Genomic DNA, 13,133 nt, shown 5'->3' with positions numbered 1-13,133 from the left:
AAGAAGTTTTCATACACTAAATACAATGCAAATTAGGATCAGGACTTTCAAGGAAAGAAGAGGAGAGGAGGGTGAAGGGAAGGGAATCTCTAAGACAAAGCCTGCTCAGAAATACAGGTCTGTAAGGACAAAGAGAGCTAAAGACTAAAAATGGAAGAAACAATGTACATCTGCTCCATCTTTTTGTATTGCAAGAGAGGGACATACAGATTTAATTAATTCATGCTGCGGTGAACCTCAACTATTTCTCTCTGCAGAGAGAAAAGATTATCTCAGGCATCACCAAAGCTACCAAATAAACATTCTACCTGTCTTGAGGTCTCAGCAAAGCAAAATCACATCTGTTTATAGACATTTACATATGGCTATACTGACTTACTATAGGGCCATATAATATTTAGTGGAATTTTTTTCACCTAGATGAAAAAAGGCAAACGTCTTTTAGAAACAAACCAGTTGAAATTACATAAGTGCAGAGAATCACTAACCTCTCCTGCCCAGCTGTGTCCCACAGTTGTAGCACTGTAGGTTCTCCATCAACAATTAGTCTTTTCATTTGAAAATCCACACCTGAAAAGAATAATGTGTATAGTGTAATAAAAAACATAAATAACCTTAAAAAACCCACAGAAAATGAAGTTATGTGTCATATACAACAGTTATTTCAAAATTCATCTCTTTCAATAGATAATGAGATTTCAGTCATTCACATAGCCTTGAACTGCAATAATCCCCTGAATGTATTTAATTTGTCTTTAGATAAAAAATTAAAGAAATATTTTACGCACACATTTTTCCAGAAGCATTGATACAAATTTGGCATTATGACCAGCAAACAAGAAGATCTCTCTCTGATTTATTTTGCTAAACAGTTTTATGGAAGAAGTTTTATGGAAACATTTTTATAAAACAGACTTTATTTCAAATGCCAAGGAGGAAAAAATAAATTAGAACAAAAATCCTGACTCAGAGACAATAAAACAAATATATAACTATGATTTGATTGGAAGACAAAAATTCAGTCTTTGGAATCAGTAAGACAAGTTTGTTAGCTGACAGCTATAATAATACACACAACAAGTCAGTCAGAAATCCCTCCAGCTGCATTTAAACCAAAGTTTCAATAACACTTTGAAGAAATGGAGACAAAAAATAGTATGAAAGACATCAAAGGATAGTATGAAATACTAAGGAAAGAGCTGAGAAGACAAGAAAGCAATGAAAAATGCGAAAAGGATCATACACACGTTCTAAGTTCATTACACTGAAACTCCCTTTTCTGGTGCTTCGTGTTGTTCAGGAACAGGCTTTGTGCTTTGCAAAGAGAAACTAAATTAGAGCAGTACCCTATTTCCACTCCAAACAGCAGTTAGGCCCTTCTAAGCTTTAGTACTCATATCTCACAGCCTAAGAAACTGTGTGTGTATACTCAGGAAACCTTGGCAAGCAACCACAGAGGGTCATCTTTTCACCCACTTCTGCAGAACAGCAATGAAATTCACTTTAGTATTTTAAGAACAACAACAACTATACCCAGGGTTGCGCTGGTATTGCCTCGAAATTCATTCTTGCAAAGTCTCGTAAGGAAACTGGATTTTCCCACTGCTGCGTCTCCAGCAAGAACAATCTTGTAAGCCTTCTCTGAACTGGGGTATTTCGGAGTACATTCAGTTGCATCTGACTGAAAATAAAAAGAACGCCTCTATTTCAACTCATATAAAGAATATTCTCTACATCAAACACTTTCTTTTTTTTCCTAAAGAACTGGTTACCTGAGGGGTAAGAGCAGATATGTATTTCCTTGTTGAAGCAATTGAGCTGCTTCGACTTACTGGTCGTGAGGGCTTCCAGTCTAATACTGTACTGCTGTTATCAGGACTGTATGCTTCTTCATCCCTGATCTCTGGAACCTGAAAGCAGAAGCTAGTATGTTAGCTCCGGTGAGAAAAGTATGCTTTTTTGGAAAGGCACAGCTAAGAGTGATTAAAACATTTATTTTAATAGTTTGGATTAAACAGAGATAAATTACTATATAGAGCTGTGCAGTTCTAGTCGAAATACCGTGATTATTCTGTTCTTATTCACATTTGCTGTTTACTATAGCCTACACTTGGTCCTGAAACGTGTTTGCTGTTTGGCATACATGCTTTCAGTACAGTTTCCAGATAGAGCAAATTAATTTCCATACGGAAAATTTCAGCTTAAAAAATAATTACAATAAACAAATACTTTATTTCAAAGCTTATTTTACAAAAATTAAGAATTTCTCTACAAGACAGTCTCTATGCTATTACAACTTAAGCTAAATTAAATACAGCACAACTGTAATCACGGCTATTCATAGCATTTTCAACTGCAAACAGACTAAATGTCTCTACTAAATGTACAGTAAAGGATCTGCTCTAAAAAAACCCGTGTTCTACTGTGCTTGATACTAGTCTTCCTATGTAGTCATCAGTAAAGCTCTCCATTTTACTAACAATAAAATGGACACAATAACACCTTCCTACATTTCTAAATTCTCTGAGACTTACTGTGTAAGTCAATGTATGCACTAACAGTATTCTTTTTCTCATCTAGGTGATTTTTTCATTTACTGCCACAGCATAGTAAGAGAAAGTGAATGGAAACCTATTTTACTTCTACAGTATCTGCTTTTTAATCATTAGTAAATGGGCTCCTGTCTGCATGCTGTTTAACAACCTTCAAAAATCACGTGTACTTCAAAAATGAAGTTATTACCTCAAAAATCTACGAAAAATGTCAAAACAAACAGTTTATTTTAAAAAGGAGTAACTATTTATGCATTCTCCAAAAAATTGTCACTAATCCTATTTAAATGCATATAACCCAAATACTTAGTTTTAACTGGCCTATGATCAAAGATCCATTTCATTGTAAAAACAGGAAACTAATTGTGTCTCCAACCAAAGGTCTTTCTCAGAGAAGGAGTAACTCTGGCACTTACATCTGTATCAGAAGCATCACCACCAAAGCTTTCTTGCATACACTGTGACCTTTGAAAAATCCTTTGATGCCTGTATTCCACTTCTGAATCATACTCATTTGAATCTCTCAGGGTAGACAAACCACTGTCAAAACAGCTCTCAGGCAAGCTGTCAACTTCACAGTTTATCCTTTGCATAGGATCACAAAGGGCTAAAGAATCATAATCTTCATCCACACAAGAAGAATGAGATGATCTAATAAGAAAATATTGGAGGGGGGGAAAAAAATTATTCCACAATTGTTTTTCCCAACAAAATCTGGGCCATTCTGGAATAGTCAATATTTAGAAATGCTAACTATACACTTTAAGACATATGTCAATGCCTATTTTGCCTTTCTAAAAAATCGCTTTTTCAATCATAGCTCTTAGGATGTTCAGATTAAATTATATAATCTAAGTTATTGATGACAACTTCCCGAGTCTCAGTAAGAATGTCCATTTATTCAGACACAGAAAAAACAGTTTAAAAAAGATTCAGAAAATGACGTACTATGAAGACATCAAAGGCAGAAAATCATAGCTGATGGTTTAGCTAATTTTGGCCTATTCTAATACACATAAAATGACCTTGAAATACTGTATCTGAATTAAATGAATGCATTTGCTCACAGAGGCACACAGGCCAATAAGTAACAGCTATAAATATAGAATAGGGGGTAACCGAGTTAGGAGATTAGTAATGTTGGAAGAAGTCACTGAAACGTGTTTTCTTACAGTTTGGTAGGCTACACGAAACTTAAGGTTTTACACAAAAGTCCCTTCTTTCCCCTCACCCTTCTTTCAAAGGCCTTTTCTTTTTTTTTTTTTTTTTCATTCTGGATGCTGTAATATATAAAAATACTTAAATGACATACAGCAATGACAGTATGGCTTACAGAAAAAACAATTTAGTTTTTATTTATGTAAATGAAACTACAGAAAAGAAAGATTAATAGAGTGAATCTTAAAAGAATCAATCTTTTAAAAAAGTTTACTATGGCTACAATCATTATCCTGCTCCTGCAGCAAGACAGGGACAGGCACAAATTAAACTGAGGTAGAAAAGGTCTCCAAGTCACAGCGGAGAAGTGAGAACCAGTTTGGCTCTATCCTATTGGGAATGGACGTGAAGCACCAAACTGCTAGAACAGACAAGGTCAGCATCAATCCTTGTAAAGATAGTTTGCTGCCAGAGGGGCTGGGAGCTCCCAGTGCAATGGCACACCACAGAAGAGTACACTGGGGAGAATCACCAGATTATGCAGCTGTTACTGAGTTGAATATAATTCCTCCCTGCAAGTGGCCAAATAGGGGTGACAGAGGCATCATTGTCCCACGCAACAACATCTAGAACCATCTAATCTACATCCTTTCAGGCTAATGAATAATCTCATGAATGAGCATGATCTCTGCTGTGGAATAGCAAAGCATCCATGCTATTTGTATTCATGCACTTACTAGCCTATACCAAATCACTGAAATACAGAGGAAGGGTGCATGCTATAACAAAGTTAAGCCTGTCAGGCATTCCCTGAAATAAAAGTCTTCAGTAGTCCATTTCCAACCTCACTGAAGCATGAATTCAATGCTGCAAATTTCATATGTGCTTAAAGCAAGTTAGACCAAGATGTATGATACAGCTAAAAAAAGTATACCTGCTAATGTAAATTGCTTAAAACATGTTAGAATGCAAATCAGTATCCCTTAATGCTGCTCTGATGTCAAGAGACAGACAAAGTACTGAAAATGAACAGGTTTTAGGACATTCATATCTCTTTCTGTCTTTCGATACTACTAAGTCACACCTGTTACGAGTAAGTTTTATTCCTACTACATAGACTTTCTTCTTAAGTAGCTGGCATTTCTCACTTTTGTGGGAACGCAAGGATTGCACCATGTGGCAGGTACTAATAAATATTCACAGAGAAGGACATCACTAAGCCTCCAGAGAGGTTTTAGTTATCCCTTCAGAAAATTACTCAATGTAATATGCAACTTAGTAGTGGATGCCTCTCAAAATTTGCAGAGGGTCCAACAGAGGGGAATTGGTTTTATCTGCATTCAGCAGAAGGAATCAATTTGTGACAAAAAAAACTTCACTGCCAGCAAACACATCTCACATGGAGACAGCAGAATAAGAGTAACACTATTGAATGAATGGGGATACTATTAGTGTGAAGCAGAAGCCAACTTAATCCCTACCAGAGATATTAATCTCTCTGGCAAAATGTAAAACACAGGCTACTAAGAACTATAACAGAGATCTCTCTAGAGGTTGAAGTACCACTGAAAGAAAAGTAAGACAAAACAATCTATCAATTGAGTAAGGACATACATTTTTGCTGGCAGTTGAGCTGTTTTAAAAAAAAAAAAAAAAAAGTGTGAAAGCACAGCATGATCTACAGCACTTGAGGTTGGATCCAAAGCCCACTGACTTCAGTGAGAGTCTCTGCAATGATCTGAGGAAGCTCTGATCAATGACCTGCATCCAGTAAGTACAAAACCAAAGTAGCTCTGACCATTTGATATTTGCATTTAGATAACTTACTGTTCTCTGTGGCTCTTACCCCATTAATATCCAAGTGCATTCACTACTCTTGCATGTCAGTGTGAGACGAGGATGTTCATTCTTTTGAAGAATTAGGCCCACGTACCTTTGTAATAATTATTACATGGGAAAACCAGACATACAGGCCAAAGATATGACCAAAAATGTTTTCTTTCCTAAGTACTGAGTAAGCTAGCTAACAAAGGTCCTCAGCAGATTTTTATAGTTTCTTGGAGACAAGGAGGGGAGATTGAGAACCAAACTAGAATCAAAACAGTCCAAGACCAAACAAAAGTTTGTTTAAACTCTCCCTAAGTTCATGATTTGCACTGAAAAGAATTTTCCTGAGCTTTCTGAAGTCATTGAAAAGACTCCCATTGACTTCAGTATACTTTGGATCATATGCTATTGTCACACAGTCTTTCGGAATCAGACAGAACTATTCTCTCTGTTATTTGACAATATTTGCTCTTCTAAGACAAGTGTGATACCCTAGTCTTTTTAAACTTAATAAAAGCAAACCTGGCTTACCTGTCATACCGTGGGTTTAGAGGAGACTGTCCACCACTAAGTTTAGGGCTGCTTCTAGAAATGGTACTTCCTGGTGAGGTGTTTGCTAACCGCTGCGACAGATACATAACAAATGCATAATAAGTTTGATGAATACAGTGTAAGCATCTAGATTTGTCATGAAAAAAGTGTGCATCATCAAAATTACTACTGTGTATTTTCATATATATTCAACTACTTGTTTTTAATTAAACCTCGTGCTTTATATAGGGCTGGATGTCAAAAGGCCCATTACATATAGCATTTAGGCTCCACTGTTGCCTTAATACTGAACCTCCTAGCCACACTCAATCACAAAAGACAATGGAAATTCCAAGAGGATTATTTCATTGACTACACCTGAAGACTCTGAAATGCTAAACTTTGAAAAGTAATATTTAGAAAAATGGCATGTTGACTACTAAAGTTAAAAGGGAAACGTCACTGGCTGAACTAGTTTCAGTAGAGATACCTTCTGGTTCTTGAGTGAGATAGTGGAGAGAAGGAGAGATCTCAGCTGATAGCACGTGACAGAGTATTTTGTACGTTCTGCTGTCCCTCTACATGTTTATTCACTGGGAACAGTTTCCTGTGTCTTCCCTGTAATCTGCCTCCCTTATGTTTCAGGGCATGGCAGAAGGAAATGGTATGTCTTGTTGCATCTGCAGTGAATCTCTGGTAGCCTGTATCAGCACAAGGCACTCACGTTCGTTGGTATGGTATGCTGGAAGCAGGCAATGACCCCTATTTTCCTCCTTCCTGGCCAATATCATCTCTGTGGGCCCATTATTCTGGCCCCATCCTTCTAAAACAGTGAGTTGCTTTCCTGATAACGTAAGGGCTTGCCTGATCACTAGTTTTGGAGTTTAACAGGTTTCCCAATATTGCAAAATGGCAGTGTAGAGTAGATTTTTTGTAACTTTCAAGCCTTCCTTTCTCTGGTTTGGAGGATGCCGGGTTACATCTGTTACAACAGATCCCCATACAGTTGTGATAGCCCGAAAGGGTCTGATTGAGGTCCCTATTATCAGCAGACCCTGCTACTCATTTCCCCATTGACTTGCCTGGACAAAAGTTCAAATTAGATTAAGACTTTGCTGCTAAAAGAAAGGAGTTTTCTGAAAGAGTGTGTTTTCAGTGGTAGGGCACTCCCATATACACAATACAAACATATTCCCTTTAGTGCAAGAGAAACTGCTGATTTATTCACCTCATCAGATACATTTGGCCATAGCATATTAAAAAAATCACTACTTTCCAAAGTATCTCAGAAAGCAGTTGTGCTCTAACAAAACTCCATTATTTCACAAAACGTAAGTAAAATCTAACAAAATGCAACTACACAAGTGTATTCCCAGAGTGAGTCCACTGTATAAAACCCTATTTTCTGAGTACCCACTGAAGTACAAACAAATTTGCATTTGGCGTGTTAATTCTTAAACCTTCTAGTACATCATAACAAAATTATAAACACATACCAATGATCTGTTGTACTTGCTGAAACTGTTTTCAAGTGCACTTCTTAAACCATCATTGCTGTCATGTAGCTTTCTATTAGCTGATCTAACAAGGAAACATAGTTTAACTTGCAGGAGTAAAGAAAACATTAAAAATTATGTAACTTATCAAAAAGAAAGTGATATCAAAAAAACCTTTTGTTTTTCTTTAGATAAACACTAAAGAGTAATGTGGAACCACAAATGTGTTGTTGTATACTCAAACAAATGATTGTACGTGAAAAAAGCACTGTGAAGTTTAGCCTCCAGTAGTAGCCTAGGAAAATCTGTTTCACTTCTGTAGCATAGTCTGTGGTCAGCTGAGGGGAAAAAAGACACTGTAGGAATGGCCACAAAAAACCAGCTACAAGGTAGTAAACTGGTACAGCCATTTCTGAAATATAAAGTGACTATCCTTTAAGTATTGCTGAGATGACTAAGGACAGATGTGATTCAGCTGCTTGAAAGAAAGAATATGTTTAGGATAAAGAAATTAACTAAAGATATAAAAAAACTATTCATTGTGACCCTCCTTGAAAGCAAAAATCTGTGCGCCCCTTGTATAATACTGCACACACTTAGTACTTTCCAAATAACAATAAGACAGGGAGTTACTGGAGAAGCAAAGTCAATAAAACAAGTAATAATTTTTATAACAGCATGGATAGACTCAAATCTCGTTCAGCTTATCATAAAGAAATGAAAGTCAGTGAGGCTAAGGGAAAAAAAGAAATAATGAAGAGTTAGTGGCTCAGTAAAACAGTACACTTAGTAGCACAGTACCTTCTATGAGAATTGAGGCCATTTCAGTATTTTTACTTGGTATTTTTTCCCAAATCGCATCCCAGTCTTTTGCATACAAAAACATTTACCCTCAAATACGTTGGGACAAAGTTTGTTAATAAAAACCTGAATTACTAAGAACTTACTGAAGTATTTCAATTTGTCTTTCCAGATTATCTCTGTCTTCAGTATACTCTCGGATGATTTCTAGGTCTCTGAAAAAAAAATCCAAGAAATTATACTTTAAAGGATATCGTTTTTTATTTTTGTAATATTGCTTTTGGCACAGGACAAAACTCAACAGTCAACATTTATAAGAGGTGATAAATATATAGCAGGGAAGAGATATCATTTCAAAATATTTCTGAATACATTTTTTCTGTGTTTACATTTCTGCTGAAATATGTTAAAAGCAGCTGCAGTTTTATGAAAAGTAAAATCACTTGGTAACTTCATTGATCTCTGCCATTGTATCTCAACAAAGACTGTGAATGAAAAATAAAAGATCTACAAAGTAACCACATGGACTGCCTCCTTTCCCCTTGAAATATCATTTGTGTTATCTGAAGATAACCACATAATGAAACAGTCATTTACGCTCCTTTAAATGAATATCTAGAAGCAGCTTTCATTCACTTTAGAAAAAACTGGTTGAGACTGATGTGGGAGGGTTCCAAAAGTATTCTCCCTAATATTCATACACTTATTCATCTGAGTGCAAGTCCGGGAGGAAAAAATTGCCTGATGCTGTAATTTTCACTCTTAACTAAAGTCCCAGTAAAATCAACAGGCTTCCTTGCAAGATTATGAGACTTCGCATCATATCCAGAACTTGCTCTTTCAGAAACCTGACAAGAGAAGTGAACAGTAGTCATGGCGTACTTTGCACGGTGTCAAATGTGTACCTGTCATTTATGGCAAATTTAGAAAATAACATTTGCCAGCTGCATACATAATAACTACATCAGGCAACAGATTTTTTCCCGGGGTGAAAATATTATCATGTAGAAGTACCTTACCTCTCAGTGTTCAAAGTCTGATCTGCATACTCGCTTTTCAAGCTATCTAATTCACTCTGTAGAAAAGCTATATTTGTCTGTGCTTCTAAAAGATCTTTCTTGAGTTTCTGATTTTCCTTAAAAAAAGGAAGATATTAGATGTTAGCTGTCATAGTCACCTGCATAAAATGTTGAAATATTATAATGGTAAAATAAAAACCATCAAAATTAAATAAAAATTAAACACTAGAAAATCTGAGCATAGAGGGGGAAAGAAAATGAAAGAACTCTAAATCAACAGAGAAGTCAGTAAATTAGCAAGAACCACTGAATTTTTATTCTTCCATTTCAGTTACGCAAAAAGGGGACTATATCATCTCAAGCCATTTCTAAATATTTTACCTAGAATGTGTATGCATTTATACAGAACAGGTTTTTTTCCAAGTTACAGAACCTCATACACTTATCAACAACTTTAAAAGTTTATTTCATAGCTTACCAGTACTAAATGTAAAAAAAAAAAGTAAAATAAAATCTGTATTGCAGAGGCTAAAACTGAAGCTAAATTAATATGTTAATGATAATCATCTCTTACCAGCAACATATCATGTATTCTTTTTTTCAGTTCAACCACATCTTCCCTGTGATTTACGTTTTTGGATTGCTCCTCAAGCTAGAAGGATAAAAAAAATGCACAATTAATCTATGTTATTGATTGTTCTGATTCAAAGTACATAAAAAGTAATGGAAATCATATTAAATAACCCCTAAAATGTTTTACAGCTATTGAAGTTTTTAAAACCCAGAGTTTTCCCCAACTGTGTGAATAGGCAGCATTACTCCAAAAATGACTGGTTTTCTATACAATTTTTTAAATCGATACTTAAAAAATGTTTAATGAGCATTTTGCTCTGTAGGTGCTGAATGTGCATAACTAGTGACACAGAAGCCAGCTATTGAGAAGATATAAACAGGTGTATCCCCACTAATGTAAAAGAAAAAAATTATATACTACATTATCTGTGTAGTATTTGTATCACAAGCGCTCAAGTTTCTTCTGAGAAATTTCCATTTCTATCAATGCTCTTTTAAGCATAACTCAATATGAAGAAACAAAAATATATCTTCATTGGTCGCTATAATTCTGGTAAAACTTATAGCAAAAATTAATGTCAAAATTAAACCCAAATTACAAAATAACCCAAACCAATATTTGTATCTGAGATTTCAGTTTACCTTACGCTTAGGTATCAAATGACAAGATCAGGTTGCAGTCAGATTCAGACTAGTAATAACTAGTTCCACTAGTAATTTCAGTTTAAAAGTACAACTTAAATCCAACTCTACCATTAACATTGAGAGAAATGCACTAGCTGCTAGAAGGCACTATATTACTGTAAATTACTATATTTGGGTTGCCAATTTCATCTAAATCTATAAATTACAAATACTTAGAGGCAATATATTAGACTATTTCTAATGTATTAAATACAAGACTAGGGAACTGCAGTGTTAACAACTTGATGAACTTAGAAGATTATTCAGCAACAGAATTTGGCTAGCAGTTGGTCCCTTTCCTAAGTATTTCAGTAAATTACACAGAATGAATACAACAGCACAGAATGACAACACAACCTAAAAAATTATTTGCAGTTGCCATTTACTAATACACACTAAACTAAAAAGCTACAATTATGATTATCCATCTTGGGGAAGGCACTTCATAAGGTCAGCATCTCCTAAAACACTTTAAAAACTCTTGCCATGACTTCAACTCACTTACCTTTCTAAGTTTTTTTATTGTCACCTGAAGATCCCCAACTTCAGAATCATACTGGCGCTTCAGCTCATTTAGTGCTTCTTCAGCTTTTCGCTTCTCCTGCAATATTTTTAATCTCATTAAAAGTTGAGACAGGTTTCAATTGTTTATTAAAAAATGCATTCATCAGTTTGGAAACCATGCGCTTTCCCCTTAGATTAATGTGAGTAATTTTGTCTTTCCATTATGTCAACCCGCCCGTTCCTTAAGATCCACAGATTCTGATTCTGTAATTGCAGTCCACTTACAAAATATTCATAGAAATAAAATGGTAAGGTGGAAGCAAAGATATGGGTCAATTCAGTGTTTGTTATTCATGTCATAGTCTCCTGTGCTTAACATTCTTGATATCTAAAAAAAAAAACCAAAACTGAAAAAGAAGTGTTCAAATTTTATTTGTACGTAAATTTAGGCGTGTATTGCATATGTAGATGTATACATACAGACTCGCACACAAATCAGGGCATTATATCCTTTTTTTCAAACCAGCCTTCTATGGCTCGGCATACAATGCGCTAGTAATAGCATTACTGTAGCACCATCAGTTACTTATCTATTTCTGTTTTTCTTTTAGATTTTTTTCACTTGCAAGTGCTGCAATGTTACAGGCCCATCTTCAGTAAAAGGTATACTGATGACAGCATCTTTAGTTTCATGTGGTACTTGGTCTGAATATCAAACGAAGTACACTATTCTGAGTTTTATTTTAATCAAAACGGAGATTTTGAAAGGAAGTTACATCAAGCACAATGAGAAGAATGGTATGTTCCACGTGCTATAGATGAGTATGTGTTTAACTCACTCCAGTCACTCTCCAGGAACTTCAGTGCACAGTTTCACAACACGAGAAACCAGAATGCAGCAGTGATACGTGGTGCCCATGAGACAGGTTGAAAGACAGACATGGACTTTGCTCAGAATTCAGTGCTTTCCTGTAGGTGATGCTGACATCCGTGTGTTAAATGATAATCCGTGTGTTAAAACAATAATCAAAGTAATCAGCTTAAGCTGGATTCTCTTACTGTTGGCACCTATATAGGACTCCTAAGTACTGTTGGGTAACTATTTGCTTCCCTTGAAGAAACAAAATATAGGATAGGCTCAACCTGCAGATGCTATCATGCAGAGGCAGGTGTCACGGTGGCATGAATGAGATCACTCTGACAAACAATAGCGTTGAGTACAGGCATTAAGATTAATGGCTTAGTACAATCCCACAAAGTAAATATCTCACATTTACTCTCAGGGCGTTTTAGTAGGTGGAGTATGTGGAGCTATGAGCTAAAGGGAACGTTTAGGAGTGAAAATGAAAAGAGCACTGTGAGAAACAAGTTACAGCCCATCTTTCATATCTATAGCTAGGTGTGAACAGTGAAACCACAATCCATGCAACTCGGTGACAATCTGAGGACTTTTTAGAATGAGAAACACAGACTAGATGTGGATAATATGTAGCAGATGTGTTTTTACATAATGTTAGTACATAACTGTGGATGTTCTCAGAGTGAGCGAATACACACATCCCAGTGATCTTTTTACAGTAGTGAAAAAGAGTCTTCAGGGCTTTTTTCAGTGATTTACCACTTTTTGCAGAACAGAAATTTTCCAGAGCAAATGTATTTGTTTTCTGAACATAAATGCTTGGTCTCTCTGGAAATTGAAAGTTTATCTCTACTGAGAGTTGCATTATCATTAGTTAAACATACCATGATATGCTTTTTTTGCTGGGGTGATATCTTTAACATTTTTGTCATTATACTTTGTTTCTAGGAAAACAACTGACTTTTATGGTTTGGTAGGAGTGTTTCCTCTTGTATAGAAAAAGATGCTGTTTGAAGCAAATCTATCAGAATACCATTTGCCTTCACAGATCAATTAATGTGTACTATTTAAAATCAGCAAGTTGGCAGACTGCACTTTGTTGCTTCTGGTTCTGCAAATGCTTTAGTGA

At 35.7% G+C, this 13,133-nt stretch overlaps 1 protein-coding gene across 1 annotated transcript in view; it reads right to left on the bottom strand.

Annotated features, from left to right (window-relative positions):
- RASEF (RAS and EF-hand domain containing) overlaps positions 1-13,133 on the bottom strand; it is a 32,366-nt gene that overhangs the window by 5,052 nt on the left and 14,181 nt on the right. Inside the window, exons 4-13 of the mRNA XM_050913405.1 lie at positions 11,147-11,242; positions 9,959-10,036; positions 9,385-9,500; positions 8,512-8,580; positions 7,565-7,649; positions 6,069-6,160; positions 2,969-3,203; positions 1,773-1,910; positions 1,534-1,681; positions 489-570 (exon numbers count right to left, since the gene is read on the bottom strand). Of these exons, the coding sequence (XP_050769362.1) occupies positions 489-570; positions 1,534-1,681; positions 1,773-1,910; positions 2,969-3,203; positions 6,069-6,160; positions 7,565-7,649; positions 8,512-8,580; positions 9,385-9,500; positions 9,959-10,036; positions 11,147-11,242 (1,139 nt within the window). The remainder of the gene's footprint in view (positions 1-488; positions 571-1,533; positions 1,682-1,772; positions 1,911-2,968; positions 3,204-6,068; positions 6,161-7,564; positions 7,650-8,511; positions 8,581-9,384; positions 9,501-9,958; positions 10,037-11,146; positions 11,243-13,133) is intronic.

Source organism: Gymnogyps californianus, chromosome Z, assembly GCF_018139145.2.
Source record: "Gymnogyps californianus isolate 813 chromosome Z, ASM1813914v2, whole genome shotgun sequence".
Taxonomy (NCBI): Eukaryota; Metazoa; Chordata; class Aves; order Accipitriformes; family Cathartidae; genus Gymnogyps; species Gymnogyps californianus.
The sequence above is the reverse complement of the archived record's forward strand: the minus strand, read 5'-3'. Positions and strand labels throughout refer to the sequence as shown.